This window comes from Triturus cristatus, chromosome 7, assembly GCF_964204655.1.
Source record: "Triturus cristatus chromosome 7, aTriCri1.1, whole genome shotgun sequence".
NCBI classification, from domain to species: Eukaryota; Metazoa; Chordata; class Amphibia; order Caudata; family Salamandridae; genus Triturus; species Triturus cristatus.
Window position 1 is genome coordinate 1690765129 of NC_140590.1, and position 17680 is coordinate 1690782808.

Genomic DNA, 17680 nt, shown 5'->3' on the forward strand with positions numbered 1-17680 from the left:
TGTGTGACTAAAGCCTCTGGTCCCGTCTTCCTCCGCATTCTGTTTCAAACTTGGTATCCTCTCTCACCTTTTTTAGTTCTTGTTCTTCAATGAGAAGATGTGTTATGTTGTGCATCATACATTTTACCTTGTATTCGGTTGTGCTATGTCCCCTAGGTCTCGTGCCTGCCTTGCGCTGCTTCTCCTGCTGCGTGCCCATGCCTCCGGTGAGTACAATATGTATGAGGCATTTACCTGCTTTTCATATCACTGATGTATTTAACTGTCATCCATTCCTTGATTTAATTTTAAGAGATTTAATAGCTACGCCTTGGTAGAATGCGTAACTTGGTGTCTGCCTCCGCTTGTTATGGAAATGAGGGGTGAGCTATATGGTGTTCCTGGCCGCAGTTAGTCTTGTTTTTCTTGGTGGCAATTCTAGTCTTACCCTGGAACACCTCAAATTCCAGCTGCCTTAACTCCAGACATTTCTCAATGCCGAGCCACTTTGCATTTAATCAACAATATACATATGTCATATCCTCAAGGTTAAAGTCTATTTTTTTTCTTGAATTTGTTTATGCGGGTCAGTTGCTATACCCTCACGTAACTGTTTATAATGTCTGTATCCATACAACAAGCCTGATTCTGGTGAGAGGTTCCCAATTTTTTAAGCGCAAAACTGCATTATTTGAACTGTCTCCTACCTAAAATTCCCTCTGCTTCAACAGAAGTCAATGGGCAGAATACATTTCGTCGCTGTTCTTTTCCAAATGGCTTTCCTGTTCCAATATGATGGCATGCATGCGTTACATCCTAAAAATGTTATTTTGTAAACTGCTTATATACAGCATTAAATGCTCTGTGTAAAGCACCCAGACACCCTTTTGGGTATTGGTTGCTCTATATAAAATTGCAAAATACCAATGCGTGCTATTTACCAATAGCGCTACTTGGGCACAACGCATTCTTTACCAATCCACTCTACTGACTACCAACGCGGCCACTGTACTTCAGTTTCGAACATCGTTAAATAAGTAAACACAAGCCAAAACGCACTTCCTTCCCTCGAAATGCCTCGCCGTAACAATTTGAAATGGTAATAATAAAATGGTCTCTATTATTCAATTACACGTATTTAGCCTCATGCATTTACACCAATCATATCAAACCATAAACTAATAATACTGTACGGGATTATTCGCAAAACAAAAATAAGAAAAATAACGATCAACTAAACTGTCCTAACGTCAGCCCCTTCGCACCGTCGCACGTCTACTTCTACTTGTTACGTATACGTGACGCCCGCCTCCGAAACGGTAGCTATGACGTCACATCGTCCGTTTTCGAATTAGTGACGCACAGATCCATCATTGCCTCACGTCAAATCAACCCCATACTAAGATGGCTACCTCTGACTACCTTGCTCAACCAATAGGCTGTGGTGGTGAGATTCCCCATGACAACAGCGTATGTCCCGCCCTCTCTGACTGCAGCTGGTAAGGCGAGAGGATGGGAGAAGCCAAGATGGCAGCGGCTGTGGAGGCGGAGTATGAGTCCGTACTATGTGTAAAGCCCGAGGTGAGCGTTTACCGCATCCCTCCGCGGGCTTCCAATCGGGGGTACAGGTGAGTGCGAGGGCCCTGGGTTCACAGCACAGAGAGGAGCAATGCTCAGTGGTCGGTCCAGGAGTTGTATACTCGTACCGTTATGTAGTATAATCCATTATAAGATCACAGCTTTTAATCGTGACCACGAGGCTTGCAGTTGTTTGGTAATTTAATAATTCTTGCCAAACATACTTGGTTAGAGATTTAAGACTTATTTTACACAATGCCACTTTTAAGCCATGGTTATTTGGAAACAGATCTTTACATAAAGATGGGTGTGTGGTGTGATAACTAACACAACGGTTTGACTGGTTGTTATATATTCATTTAAATGTTAATCCCCGTTGAATAAAGGGTACAACCGGTGCCAAAGATGTGAGGCATTAGGAATGCAGGATTTATGTATTGAAATATTTATCTGCATGACCTACTGCAAAAGAGGTGCTGATGCCGGAGAACAGTTTAAACCAGACACCTGCAACCATGTAGAGATGGCTTCTCTGTTCCATGTTCTCCTCTTTAAATACATCGATTCCCCTGTCTTTTTTTACTTCTGACCTCCTGTTTTTGATGTGTGCTGAACTCTGGTTTTTGCTGGTTTTTGGAGTCTAGGCACTTTACTACTGCTGATCAGTGCTAAAGTGCAAGTGCTCTATGTGTAAAGTATGGTGGTAATTGGTTTAATCATGATTGATATTTGATTTACTAGTAAGTCCCTAGTATAGTGTGCCATGTTTGCCCAGGACCTGTAAATCAACTGCTACTAGGGGGCCCACAGCACTGATTGTGCTTCCCACATAAGCAGCCCTTCAAACATGTCTCAGGCCTGCCACTGCTGAGCCTCTTTGTGCAGTTCTAAACTGCCTTGTCGACCTGGCCAGTGCACCCTCTTGCCAGGCTAACCTTGCCTTTATTACATGTATGACACTCCTAAGGTAGGCCCTAGGCAGTCCCAAGGGCAGGGTGCAGTGTATTTAAAAGGTGGGACATGTATGTTGATGTTTCACATGTCCTGGTAGTGAAAAACTGCAAAAGATTTTTTTCACTACACCAAGGCTCATCTCTCCCATAAGTTAGCATTGGAGCTGCCTTGTAACATTTTACAAGTGTGTCTTCCAATTGGGAGCTTATAGAAAATTAGAAAATCTGGGTTTGGTGTCTCTGGACTCCAGTTTAAAAACACATCTTCTAGTTAAGTTGGTCCTAAATTTCAGTTCTGAAAATGCCACTTTTAGAAAGTTGTGCCTCTGCCAGTCCCTAGAATACTCATCTGGGTTGGATGACAGTGACAGTTGGGTTTTGTGAATTTACTCTAGACAGTTGCACACAAAGGGACCTGAGGTGTGCCCTGCATATCCTGAGCTAGAGTGGTGAGAGGAGTTGCCACTGGCACCTAAATATTGCTGTGCCTGTCACCACCCAAACCAGTCTCCACCCCCATGTAGTGTCTGGAGCCAGGGCCAGGAAGCACGGGGTCTTGTTCACTACAAATAACTTTCTTTGAAGTCTCCATACTTGTAGTAAGGAATCGAGGTATATCGCCTGCAATCAACGCACTACCTCCCCTGCGCCTCGCATCAACCGCGTTAGACAACCCTTCACCGCCTCCAGGAACCGAGCATCACTTACTACAAGCAATGCATCACCTCCCTTGCGCAATGCACTGACACTGAGCAGCAATGACCTGCAAAGCAGTAAGGAACCAACGCATCACCTGCTTTATCAACGTCTCCCCTCCCCTGTACCAAGCATAGTCTTTGATTTTTGACTCATCCAAGGTGTTGTACCGGGATCTGCATGATTCCTGTAGCCGGCCCCACTCAATCGTAGTCTGACTGAACTAGTGGATTTGTCCTGGTCAAGTACGACCATATAGGCCCCAGTTGGAGCTGTTGTTTTCTTAGAGCTATAAATTTATTTAATCTTTGAAAGGTCATATATTATATAATATATATCCCCATGATGTTTGGCAAAAGTTAGACAACAAACTGAGTGGACTTCAATTGCATAGTATTCAATTTATCTATATTCCGTGTTAGCCATAACATGTTTCGGCCGTCGCGGTGGCCGTGATCACACACAGTTTACCTGCCCATCAGTGGCCTTATCTTTCCAAGGGTCAAACTGCAATGAAAAAAAGACTACCAGTTCACATAACATTATGCAATACTGTGAGTTTTATTCAGTCGGCATTTATAACCTGAACATGGCATCAAACTTATTTTGAGGCGGAGAAGAAATGATTAATGAAATTTACCAATTTTAGGGTGTACTGTGCCTAAAATAAACATTCATATATGTTTCTTTGCACAAAATAAATCAAACTTTCTATAACGACAAGACCAGTGTCAAAGTAAAATACACAGTTCGACTAGTCAAATTAAGTATAACATCAAAATTGCAGGCAAGTGCACATTTGATGAATGAATCATATTTCAGATCCAACAACTAAAAATTTTTTTTCCAGGTTTGTGTCTTATGGTACCATTTGCAGTTCTAAACTCATGGAAACAGGCCATCTTAACAAGGAGTCGGTTTAGGTTTCATCCTCTATTCAACAACACTTTAAATACTTATGGATTACAACAATTATCTCACCATAGATAATAAAGACAGGAATGGAAATATTCATCATAGTTCAGCCTATTAGGTGTTCTACTGTCAAGTGTGAGAATGTATCTTGTTTCAAGCTCACGTAATGTTCTTACACGATCACCACCCCTTTTATTTGTCGGAACTGCATCTATTACAAAGTATTTAACTTGTGTAGGATCTTTCTGTTGTATGATTTGTGTCGAGCTACGGGGTATGATCAGTCCGCATTGGTGATCGCCCTCATATGTTGCCGGATTCTTTTATGAACCTGCAGTGTTGTGCTCTCCACATACTGCAAATTACACGTGCAGGTTAGCATGTAGACCGCAAATTCAGAATTGCAATTATAAGCCCCCCCTAATCTTCATCTTCCTACCACCAAAGGGAGTTGAGTAAACTGTGGTGGTCTGACCTATACTGCATGCTCCTGCACCTGCTACACTTCTTAAAGCCTGGTGAGGGGCTTAACTACCCTAAGTCACGTTCCATTTCCAGGCTTGTTTTAACAATAGCAATCAATGGATCTGTTTTAAGAATATGCCAATTTATTTTGACCAGATTCCTAAATTCTTTGTTTTGGGTATTGTAAGTAGTGAGAAATCGCATCTGAGGTTCTATCTTCTCCTTTCTAGCGACTTTCTTGGAACATAAAATCACCTCACGTTTCTTCCTATTTGCTGCATGTCTTGCTTCCTCAACCATTGCTTCCCTATAACCCCTCTAACGAAATATCTCGCTCATCTCATTCTGACACTTCATTAATTCACTGGGTGTGCTACAATTTCAATTCGTTCGCAGCATTTCACCATATGGAATGCTTTGTTTTATATGGGACAGATGAAAGCTCGATGCATGCAGGGTTGTATTTCCTGCTGTTTCTTTCCTGTAAAGTCTAGTCTCAAGTTTCCCCGCCTCAACATACACCTCTACATCTAGAAATGTCACACTGCTTTTACTGATGGTATGTGTAAATTTCAAATTTAAATCATTGTTATTTAGACGATTAACAAGCTGTTCTGTGGAGTTAGTGGTTCCTCTCCAGATCACAAATAAATCTAGCCCACAATACTATGTGGTTCTCCCACATCTGTGCGTGTTCTCTGCGGAGCACCTGTTCCTCCCACCACCCTACATGCAAGCATACATAACTGGGGGCGAAACAGATGCTTATCACAGTCCCCCGATTTTGCTGATAAAGATCACCCTCAAATAAAAAGAAGTTGTCTTCCAGGCACCTCTTTGCCATTGCCAGCAACATTTGGGTGTGTTTCCATAAGCTTACTGGTATTTCACTTAGGAAATATTGCATGTCTCTCAAACCATCGTTGTGGGCTATGCTTGTGTAGAGAGTCGTTATGTCCAGTGCTATTAACACGAAATCATGTTCCATAGGTATGTTGTATATCATTTTCAAAAAGTCCCTGCTCGCCCTTGCGTACAATGGTAACTTTGCTACGTATGATTTAAAAAAGAAGTCCATGTACTTCGATGTTTTTTCCATCATACTTTGATTGGCCGATGTTATTGGTCGTCCTGGGGTGCAACTGGCATTTTTATGCACCTTTGGAATCAAGTACAGCACTGGAGTCCTAGGAGTGTCATTCTTCAGATATCTAAATTCATCATGTGAGAGTAAACCCTCCTTCATCCATTGCTCTCGTTCCAGAATATATTCAGTTTGAGCTTTGATCATTGTTTCCTGTTTACACTTTTTATAGCAGTCTGTTTGACTTAGTTGTGTGCGGGCTTCCTGTTAGTACATATTCATCGGCCATAGGACAACACTGCCCCCTTTATCAGAGTTCCGTATAGCCGCTTGCTTGTTCCTATTAATTTGTGCCACCAAGTCATGTGTATATATTATTTCGTAGTTTTATATTGCACAAACTTGACCCGAAGGTATCGGAGCACTTTACATGAGCACCAGTTGCGTTACATAAGGATACACTCATTTTTGTTAGGCATGGGGAGATTAATTGATTTACTCAGAATCATAGTATGTGGAGCGTCGTTGCTGACACTTGCACCCGGTTCCCCAGATTTGAGGTCCACCGCCCTAGCCATTAGGCCACATCCTCTCCCCAAATCTTGACTTGTGTATGCTGGATTTTTGTCATTTTGGTCTTGTTTTATTAAAATAAATAGTGGCTATGTTTCTAAACTGGTGTGGAGTACTTTTATGGCGTTTTCAGTGTGTGTACAAATACTTTACACATTACTTCTAGCGATAAGCCCGACTGCTCTGTGCAAAGCTACCAAGGGGGTGTGCAGGAGTTAATCTTTGTGTGTAACTTACTGTGGCAGTGTGAGAAACAGGATGCTTGGGTTTGCTTAGAATGTTTTTATTTCTGGCTATTAAGTCAGTTCACGTTTTGTTTCTGGGGTTTGTCAGTTTACCATTTAGTTTCTGGGGTTTCAGTTGGTTCGTTGACTTGCTTCAGGCAAGAGACCTTCTGTACAGGCTCCTTCTTGGGACATCTCTTGGTCCTCAGAGGGGGGGGACAAAACAAGAAATGGTTAGGACCCTCTCTGCGCCTCACTTTATGAAGGGAGTGAGGGGGTCAGCTAGCCACCAGGCCCACCACCAGTGTTGTTTCCCTGCGATACACTGGTGCCCCGCTCTAGGGTAGTCCCAACCTCTGGGCTTCCTCTGCTCGTTAGGAGCTAAAGACCGCCCCATCCCTTACTCTCGGAGAACCTTTCCGTCCCTGCGGGATCCTTTAAAAGAATGCCCCGTAGCCGTGCACGTACCTCTCACAGCCACGTTCCGCCTGGAACGTGGCTGCCTATGTCGCTATACCAGATCGGGTCCGGTACCCTCTCTGCTGTCACTCTCGGGTAATTGGCTCTCAAGCTGAAATTACTCTGCTTGGAGTCACAGAAAAGTTACGCAACTGTGTTGACTCTGGAGACATCGTGGCACTCATACTCTTAGATTTAAGTGCCGCTTTTGACATGGTCTCTCACACCTTACTATTGTATTGCACTGCAGTCCTTAGGAATAACTGCTTTTGCACTCAACTGGCTTGCTGATTTTCTGACTTATCGCACGTTCCAGTTCTTCTCCCCCACGGCCAGCTCCAATACTCGTTTCTCACCTTTATGGGGTTCCTCAAGGGTCCATCCTTAGCCCTCTTTTGTTCAACATTTATGTCAGGCCTCTGGCGACGATTGCTGAAGATGCAGGGTTGTCCCTTTTCTCCTATGCCGATGACACCCAGATTGTTTTCTCACTTTCTGCTGAAAGGGCGTCAAAATTTTCTTCCCTTCAGTCTGGGCTGATGAACATAGCAGGATGGATGCAAGCCAACCTGCTCAAACTCAATGGTGAAAAGACGGAGGTGCTGATTTTGGGTAAGAACAAAGACCTATGGGGACCTCAACACTGGCCGCCTGAAATGGGTGCTCTGCCCCAGCCTAATCATCAGGTCCGGAATTTAGGTGTTATAATCGATGACCAGTTATCAATGAAGCAACAAGCGGTGAAAGTGTCTTCAATCTGCTTCACATCATTAAATGGCTCAGGAAAATCCTTTGGATGCTGCCTTTGTCCAACTAACGTACCATGGTCCAGGCTCTTGTCACTTCTAGACTGGACTACGGAAACATTCTGTATCTAGGAGCCAACAAGGATGTGATACGTAAACTGCAGATGGTGCAGAATGCGGCAGCTAGGCTACTTTGTAAGGTTCCTAAAACAGTTTCCATATCCGGTTCCCTTAGGGATCTACATTGACTCAGGGTTGAGAATCATATTAAATTCAAACCCTGAGTTATATGTTCAAAATCAAAGTTGGTAAGGCACCCCAATACTGAAATGCTTAAGTTCATCCTTACCTCCCACCACTTCTCTTACGTTCCACCTCTCGGGCAAAATTTACGGTGCCTAGGACCAGATTGACGCGTATGGGCGGCCGGTCCTTCACTTGTCTATGTCCCTCTTTATGGACCCCCCCTCTCCAACGTCACTTCGGACTGAAACTATTTACGAGAATTTTCGTAAGTGTTTAAAAACCTGGTTGTTCAATATGTAGAGCACTTTCTTTTTCCTTTTGTTCCTATCAGGCGGCCCTGGAAAACCCTTGGGTAGGTGTGCGCCTTATAAGATTAAAATAACAATAACACGCCGGGGTTCACTCGGGGATGTCTCCCGTTTTTCCCTTCTTTCGGCGTCCTCTTGTTGCCTCGGCGAGTCGAGCACATTGTTCGCCCTGGCATCCAGTTACTCCCCCCTACGTCACCAGCAGCCCAGCCTATCAAGGCAGCCGGGTCATATTTCTTGCTATTGATTGGCCCACGTGACAGGGTTACGTTTTGGTTGTCGTAACCCTGGAAGTCCGTTTAGGCAACCAAGATGGCGTGTTTACTTCTAATGGGATCCTGTGGGGAGGAGATGTACATGAGAGGAGAGACATAAGGGGGGAATAAGTCTTCGCCCTCCGTTACTGCAGCTCCAGGTATGTTGCGACACTTACCCTGACTAGCGTGAGGGTCACTACTTGGACCAGGTGCTTACCACTGCCAACTATAGACCCCATTTCTAACATTGGTGATCAGAGTTGAGGATAGGACTTGTATTTCTGCATTACATACAGTGATTGGTGTACACTACTTCCATGACTTACCAGCATACTATTTTTCTTTTTTAATGTTTATGTTTACAATTCTTTGAGTTTCTACAATCGTTTTTCAGTCTGGAGAGCCACCAGCAATACCTGCAGACTTGGTGTTTGAGTAGGAGAGGTTGAAGACCTATACATTGCCTCAGTTTAAAAAGTTCTGCAGGGTTTTCAGATGTTCTTTTAAGGGCCTCACAACAAAAGAGGAGCTGTAAAAGGTGCTGAGGGCCTAGTTGTAGCCAGGTAGGCTGGTGAGCTCACAGGGAATGGGAATGATATTGTTGATGACATGGAGTAACAAAGTCTGCATGGTGATTTGGATAACCAGGATCTGCCTGGGGCAAGGTGCCCTCCAGGGCAGGGAGAAGTGTTTCCTCTAAAGAACTGTCTACAACTGAGTTGAAGGACAGGCTCGAAGAAAATAAGCTCAAGTTCGAGTTAGCAAAACTCGATGTAGATGTGTAAAAACAAAAATTGGAGAGGGAGAAAGAAAGGCTAGCCATGGAGGAGAGAAAGATTCTTCGAGCTCAGGAGCTGAGCTTGAAGAAGCTGGGTTTGAAGGACAAGTCCAGCACAGATGGTGGCAGCAATTCTGTAGTGAACTCTGAAGGAATGGTATACATACCCTAGGATGAAGTGTCTGATTTTTAAACTGGGAGAGGACATGGATAATTGATTCCAGGCCTATGAAGTTGCTTTATGAATGCACAGGGTCCATGAGAGAGATTAGAGGACAGGTTTGTGGAAGCCTTTCACAGAAGAGGGGAGGAGCACCTCGCTAGCCCTAGAGGAAGGAGTTAAGATGAGGTATCCTGCCATGAAGGGAACCCTGATCAAGGGATATGGTCTTACCCCGGAGATGTACAGGAAGAAGTTTAGTGAGAGCCCTAAGCTTGGTTCACAGACATGGGTTGAGTGTGTTGATTCCTTCTGCAGAGCAGTGGATAGTTGGGATAAGGGCAGTGAGGTGACAGACTATCAGGGTCTGTACAATTAGATTGTGTGTTAGCACTTGTCTAGTCTTTGTTTTCAATAGCTGCGCCAGCACTTGGTTGACAGTAAGCTTACTGACCCCAGGTAGCTTGCTCAGGAGGCAGCCAGCTATCTCAGGACCAGGGTCCAAAAGAAACTGTAGCGACTGAGCCCCAAGGGTGGACAAGGTTATACCTAGGAAGGAGAGGGGGACACAGATAAAAGTGAGGAGTTCTCTAAAGGGCTCCAAAATAGTTCCCAGGGTAAGGATTCCCAACCCCTTGTTGAAAAGAAGTGGTTCCTGCCAGAAAAACCTGGAGGGAAGGGACCCCTGAAATGTTTTGACTTTAGCCAGGAAGGGCACCGGTGGGGAGAGGGCGGGGGGGGGGTCGGGGGGTCAGGCATAGCCCCCCCCCCCCCCCCCCAACCGGTGGGTAGTCACTGGGAATGGAGAGTATAGTGCTTGGGGAGGAGTCTTTCCCAGGTAGTGTTGGGGAGCCAGCTGAGATCACACTAGTCTCCATGGGTGATGGTGAGATGGTACAGAGAACTCTAATGCCTGACAACAGTATGTACAGGCATTGGGTGACAATCAATGGGAGGAGGGTGGACTCTCTTGAGAGACACAGGAGCCAGTATGACAACTCTCCGCTCTCATCTGGTGTCTGTACAGTCCCTAATGTGGCCCACCAAGTTGTTGCTGCGGACCACGAAGAGCGCCAATGTTTGGTGACTCAGGTTCCCTTCGAGTGGAGGGAGAGGGGTCTTGGGTTCCTTGAGGGTAGCTGTGAGTCATCCATGCCTGTTGATTGTCTGCTGGGCAAAGACCTGGAGCATACAGCCTGGAAGAAGGTGGAGCTCAGGTCGCACATGGAGATGTTGAGATTACCTGAGTGGGTGTGCCTGACCACACGATCCATGGTAGCCCGAGAGGGTGATCAGATGGACCTCGAGCCTGAAAGAAGGGCCCAGCTGCCTGCCAGGAAGAGAAAGGGCAAGGGGCATGGGGAAACCAGATCCTGAGATTCTCACGGGGGAGGAGGCCGACCCTGGGGGGAGGGGGGGGGGGTGAAACCTACAGGGAAAGATGTGACCAAACTGGGGGACCAGCCTGAGCTGACCCATTGGCAGCAGGAAGGAGGCCTCGCCATGGAGGAATTCTGCACAGTGCAGAAAGAGTGTCCCGCTATTGTGGGTCTTCGGAAACAGGCCAAGGACCAGGCAGCTGGTAACTCCTCAGGATCTTGCCTAATCTAGTGGGAGAATGATCTCCTGTATAGAGAGCCTAAGGTTGCTGAGACTGGGGCAGCCCGTGTGCTGGTATCACCCGAATGCTTCAGAACCTTCCTACAGGGTTTGGCTTGTGATGTGACTCTGGCAGGTCTTTTGAGGCAGGACAAAATCTTTGACAGGCTTGCCACCCACTTCTATTGTCCCCAAGTGAGGAAGTCCTAAGATGCGTTCTGTAGGTCCTTCCTATCTGCCAGGCGGGTGGCAAATCTGTAGGGGGGGGGGGGGTGCAAGGCACCCCTGCAACCATTTCCTGTCATGGGCACCCCATTTGAGTGGGTGGGCATAGACATTGTGGGGCCTCTTAATCTCAAGACGGCCATAGGCAGCTGTTTCAGCCTGGTCTTTGTGGACCATGCCACCCGGTATCTAGAAGCTATCCTTCTGAGGCCGGTGACTGCGCCCACCGTGGCCAGGGCACAGGGATATCTTTACCCATGTGGGTTTCCCCCAGGAGGTGGTATCTGACCGTGGTACCAACTTCATGTCCTTGTACATGAAGATCATGTGGAAGGCATGTGGTGTTACCCCACAGGTTCACCACCCCCAAATCAATGGGCTGGTTGAACAGTTCAACTGTACCCTGAAGGGCATGAATGTGTTTCCCTGAACCCGTGAGGCTTAAGTGGGACTTCCTCTTACCATGACTTCTGTTCGCTTACAGGTAGGCACCGCAGAAGGAAGTTGGCTTCAGCCATTTTGAACGTCTGTATGGGCACCCTGTGAGGGGACCTCTCAGTTTGGTAATGGAGGGCTGGGAACAAGCTTATAGGAAGCCATCCCAGAATGGATTCATGGCCTTCTAAAACCAGATATCCCGCTTCCGGAAACTCGCCAAGGAGAATCTGGAAGCTAGCCAGGAGGATATGAAATGTTGGTATGACCAGAATACTTCTCTGGTTGAGTTTCAGCCTGGCCAGAAAGTATGAGTGATGGCACCAGTAGAACCCAGTGCTCAATAAAACCAAAGGTCTGGGCCATTTGAGGTGAAGGAGCACAAGAGTGAAGTCACCTACTTGGTGGACTTGCAGACTCCTAGGAAGCCCATTAAAGGTTCTACACATGAACCGCCCCAAACCTTATTTTGGAAAGATCGGAGTTGACCATGCTCTTAGTCATGGATCAGGGCTCTCAAAATCCGCTCGCATCTGCGAGCCAGATTGAATTAGGGTGAGCTTCTTTTAGGTCCTACTCGCCCTTTCTGGCATGTAGGAAGGAAGACTGACTTTTGACCTCTGTCTCTGAAAGAAGAGCAAATGTGACAAGATAGCAAGATTTAAAGGCATCTTTATTGCTCACAAACTGAATGAGAAATAAAAATGCCTTTACATTTTGTTAACTTGTCACATTTGCTCTCAGAGGTCAAGTGTATTACAGTTAGGTTGAGTAGATTTTTGAAGTTACTAGACCTGTAGGTTTGGTAAGATTTTTTTTGATTTTTCGAGCCCTGTGGATGATGGGGTGGAAGAGAACAGCGAACATCTCCCCGACCTCCTGTCTTCCAAAGAGCAGGATGGGTCAGTAGAGGGAGTGATCCTCTCTCCTACTCTGACCCTAGAACAGCAGAGGTACTGTCAGCAGTTGCTGGGTCAGATTGCCTCTTTGTTCTCACTCATCCAGGAGTCACCCACGGTATTGACACTGAGGATAGTCAAACTATTAAGTGCAGGTCTTACCGGTTGTCTGACAGAGCGAGGAACAGAATCAAGAAAGAAGTCTCTAAGATGCTAGAGTTGGGGGTGATCGAGCCCTCCAACAGTCCTTGGTCCAGCCCATTAGTTGTGGTCCTCAAAGCTGCGCCACCTGGTGTCACATATGAACTCCAGTTTTGTGTTGACTACCATTGACTCCATGCCGTCGCCAAGACTGATGTGCATCCCATCCTCCAAGCTGATGAGATCATTGACCGACTTGGAGAGGCCAAGTTCCTCAGCACGGTTGACTTAACGTTTGGGTACTGGCAGATTGCTTTGACCGAGGGGGCACGTGAGGTCAGCAATCTCAACACCTGGAGGGCACTACCAGTTCCACGTCATGCCATTTGGGTGGAAGAACGCCCCTGCCACATTCCAGAGGTTGGTCAACTAGGTCCTGGCTGGATTGGAGAACTTCAGTGCCACCGTCCTTGATGACATTGCAGTCTTCAGCTCCAGTTGGGAGGATCATTTGTACCACCTCCAGGAGGTGTTGAAGGCTATGCAGACTACTGGCCTCACTATTAAGGCAAGTAATTGCCAGATAGGGCAGGGGTCTGTGGTGTACTTGACACACCATATAAAGAGCGGCATGATGCAGCCCCTGCAGCCAAAGATTGATGCAACTCTGGTTTGGGCACCCCCCTAGACAAGTGAGTGCCTTTTTAGATCTCACTAGATGCTGCAGGAGATTTGCCAAGGGATACAGCACAATTTTTGCCCCCTTGACAGAGCTGACTTCTAAGAAACAGTCCTGTCCGGTGATCTAAACAGAGGCATGCCAGACCGCTTTTGGTTTTGCTTTGTTTGCCCTAAGTTGGCAGTGTATACCCAGACGTGGGTCCCTTGCTCACTTTGCCACTGGATTCAAGCTAGCCTGGCTGATGACGGCTGATTAGCCAGAAACCCGGCCCAGGATGCTTGTTTCCGGTCCAGGGAAGATATGGCTTGGCAGTTCGGGCTGGACTGTTCCTGTGAGGCACAGGGTCAGACTGATTTACATATGGCCATGTCTGAACTGGGTTAGCGGAGTGAGCTAAAGAATGTTGATGGATTAAACCCAGATCAGTTGACTGGGGGTGAGTGCTTGCAATGTTCAACATTCCGTCCATCATCCCCTTTCAAATCAAATCAGGTGTTTGTTAAGCACGACTACTTCCCCGTAAGGGTCTCAAGGCGCTGGGAGGGGGGGGGGGGGGGGGTTCGCAGGTTCCAGTCCATCAGGGAGGGGGTCTGTCGAAGAGCCATGTTTTGAGGTTTCTTGCGAAGATGGGGAGCGATGTTATCTGTCTGAGGTGGAGTGGAAGGTCGTTCCAGGCTCTGGCCATGCGGAAGGAGAAGGAGCGGTCTCCCGATCTGGTCTTTTTGGTGCGGGGGATCACGGTGTAGGAGAGCTGGGCTGATTGTAGGGTCCTTTAGGGTGCGTGGAATTTGAGTCGGCTATTCAGGTATGCTGGTCCGGTGTCGTGGAGGGCTTTGTGAGCGTGGGTTAGCATCTTGAAGGTGACACTAGCTTCGATGGGGAGCCAGTCGAGTGTGCGCAGGTGGAAGGAGATGTGGCATTGTTTTGGCAGGTTGAGGACCAGTCTTGCAGCGGCGTTTTGGATGTTCTGTAGCTTGCGGTGAGGTTTTTGTTTATTCCGGCATACAGTGCGTTGCTGTAGTCTAGCCTGCTGGTGATCCGGGCGTGAGTGACGGTCTTTCTGTGTTCGAGGGGGATCCATTTGAAGGTTTTACGTAGGAGGCAGAGGGTGTGGAAGCAGGGGGATGAGACGAATTTGATCTGGCGGTCCATTTTGAGCTCCGAGTCCAGGATGATTCCCAGGTTACGTGCGTGGTCCATGGGGGAGGGGTGGGTGGGTTCGCTTCCGAGGTCGGGGGGCCACCAGGTGTTCCAGGCATCTGGGTTTGGGCCCATGAGTACTTCCGTTTTGTTGGTGTTTAGTTGTAGGCAGCTGTTTTTCATCCATTTGGCGACTGCTTCCATGCCTTCTCGAAAGTTGTCTGGCGGTGTTGGGTTCGTTGGATAGGGAGAGGATGAGTTGGGTGTCGTCTGCGTATGACACAATGTTGAGTCCGTATGTTCTGACGATGGGGGTGAGCGGAGCCATGTAGATGTTGAAGAGCGTAGGGCTGAGGGAGGACCCCTGGGGGACTCTGTAGGTGTAGGGTCAGAGAGGAAAGGGGCGGGGGGCAGTCTGACCCGCTGCGTTCTGCCGGAGAGGAAGGAACGGATCCAGTCAAGGGCCTTGTCTTGGATTCCTGCGTCGTGGAATCTGCGTATTAGGGTGCTGTGAGAGACTGTGTCGAACGCTGCTGAGAGGTCGAGGAGGATGAGGGCTGCTGTTTCCTCTTGTCCAGTAAGGTACAGATGTCGTCTGTTGCGGCAAGGAGGGCGGTTTCCGTCCTGTGGTTTTTTCTGAAGCCGGATTGGGAGGATTCGAGGATGTTGTGCTCTTCAATGAATGTGGCGAGTTGGCTGTTGATGACTTTCTCAATGACATTCGCTGGGAACGGGAGCAAGGAGATGGGTCTGTAGTTTTTGAGGTCGGTGTGGTCCGCCGAGGGTTTCTTCAGGAGGGGGTTGATCTCAGCGTGTTTCCAGTCGTCGGGGAACAAGGCGGTTGCCAGGGAGCGGTTGATGGTGTGGCAGAGCATGGGTGCGATGGTGTCGGCGGCTCTGTTGAAAATGTGGTGGGGGCAGGGGTCCGTGGGGGCCCCGGAGTGGATTGACTTTATCGTCTTTAGTGTGTCTTCGGTGGTGAGGGCTGTCCAGTTGTCGATCGCTAGCTTCAGGGTGTCGGGGGTGGTTGGTGAGGGTTCAGTGTGTTGGTTGTCTTCGTCAAAGTTGTCGTACATGCTCTTGATTTTGTGGTGGAAAAAGGTGCTGAGTTTGTCGCAGAGGTCTTGTGAGGGAGGGATGTCGGTGGACTCGCTGGTGGGTTGGGCAAACACCTTGATGATGTTGAAGAGTTCTTTGCTGTTGTGTGCATGAGTAGAGATTCTGTCTTCAATCGCTTTTTTTCCTCTCGTTTTTCTGATGAGTTTGGTTTTGCTTTGTTTGCCGCAAGTTGGCAGGGTATGCCCAGACGTGGGTCCCTTGCTCACTTTGCCACTGGATTTGAGCTAGCCTGGCTGATGACGGCTAATTAGCCAGAAACTGGTCCCAGGATGCTTGTTTCCGGTCTAGGGAAGACATGGCTTGGCAGCTCGGGCTGGACTGTTCCCATGAGGCAAAGGGTCAGACTGATTTGCATATGGCCATGTCTGAACTGGGGTGGAGGAGTGAGCTAAAGAATGATGATGGATTAAACCCAGATCAGTTGACTGGCGGTGAGTGCTTGCAATGTTCAACACTCCGTCCATCATCCCCTTTGGTTTTGCTTAGACCGCTTTTGACACCCTGAAGGGGGCCATGTGCCTGGCGTCCGTGCTCAAGTCTCCTGACTTCTCTAAGGAATTTGTGATGCAGACTGATGCCTCACAGCATGGTGTGGGATCCGTGCTTTCACGGGTAAACGAGGAGGGCCTAGATCAACCTGTATCCTTCATTAGCAGGAGGATACTTTCCTGGGAACAAAGGTGGAGCACAATAGAAACAGAAGCTTTTGCTGTGGTCTGGGTGCTGAATAATCTAAGACCCTACTTGTTTGGGACACACTTCCTGGTTCAGACATACCACAGGTCCCTCAGATTGTTAATGCAGATGAGGGGTGTGAATTCTAAACTGTTGAGGTAGTCCTTCTCCCTACAGGGAATTAACTTCATGGTGGAACACCACCCTGGAACAAAACACATCAACGCTGATGGTCTTTCCATGATTTTCCTCCTTAGTGATGAGAACTCCCTAGAGGTTGGTTAGCTCTCCCCACTTTCAGCTGGGAGGTGGCGTGTTGGTCCTGGAATCCTTTACCATGATTTCCTGAGTCGTTTTGATTCTGACCTCCTGTTTTTGATGTTTGCTGAACTTCATTTTTTTCTAGTTTTAGGACTCTGGGTACTTTACCATTTCTGATCAGTGCTAAAGTGCAAGTGCTCTGTGTCTAAAGCATGGGTACTTGCATATCCTAGCACAGGCTGCAGGAGATTGGGTGAAGTGGGGGGTTTAAAGGGACAGAAGAAAAACATGCAGGTTTCCTAAAGATTAGTAAAAAAAATGTATTTTTGCATGGTTTTTGCAGAAGCTTATCTCATACTGTGTAACCCATAAATTAAAAAAGAAAATTGTGTTATACTGTGTGTAATACATTTGTAAATAAATTACATATATTCACTGTGCTTACTGTCATAGGATGGGATCCAGTAGCACTATAAATACACATTGCATCAGCCAGGATTCAAGTAATGAGCCCTCCATTTACACTGAAGTCTGTAGTGATCACTGTTCTTTCCCACCAAAACAAGGTATTTTCAGATATTAGTTTAACTTGCATTAATTATTCATTTAAGGTATGTGCATTACATATTATATGCAGTTACCTGTAGGTAAATGTACGAGTCTCGGTCTGTATATATACACTATACCAAAGTAAGGTATAGTGTGCACAGAGGCCAGTGGATCCCCAGAGTCTTTACAGAGGCTAAAGTAGATAATACTAATGCTCTCTTTTGAGGTAGTGTGGCGAGCAGTTAGTCATCAGAGGGCAGTGCTGAGCATTTGTTGTACATACACAGGCAAGAAATGATTACTCACACTCAATGACTAAAGCCGAGACCAATCATTAAAAAAAAATATTACTTTTCGTATGTTTATTTCTTGGAACCAAAGCTGCATAGTTGCAGTAAAATACATTTTGTGAAATCCGTTTTTAAGTATTAAGAGTGGTCACTTGGTGCATTTTTCTAACATTTCAATGTTAACCTGTGGGAGGAAAACGATCGTGCAATTTTACACGAATTACAATTCCAGTCTTCGTGTTTT

General features: G+C 46.8%; 1 protein-coding gene across 2 annotated transcripts in view; it reads left to right on the top strand.

The window, feature by feature from the left end:
* The first annotated feature begins 1431 nt into the window (after nucleotides 1-1431).
* Nucleotides 1432-17680, top strand: part of NECAP1 (NECAP endocytosis associated 1) — a 199751-nt gene continuing 183502 nt past the window's right edge. The window contains exon 1 of one of the 2 annotated variants that reach the window (XM_085619869.1): nucleotides 1432-1607. In XM_085619869.1, the coding sequence (XP_085475995.1) occupies nucleotides 1492-1607 (116 nt within the window). In that variant the 5' untranslated portion in view covers nucleotides 1432-1491. The remainder of the gene's footprint in view (nucleotides 1608-17680) is intronic. The other variant, XM_085619868.1, reaches the window with a different exon arrangement.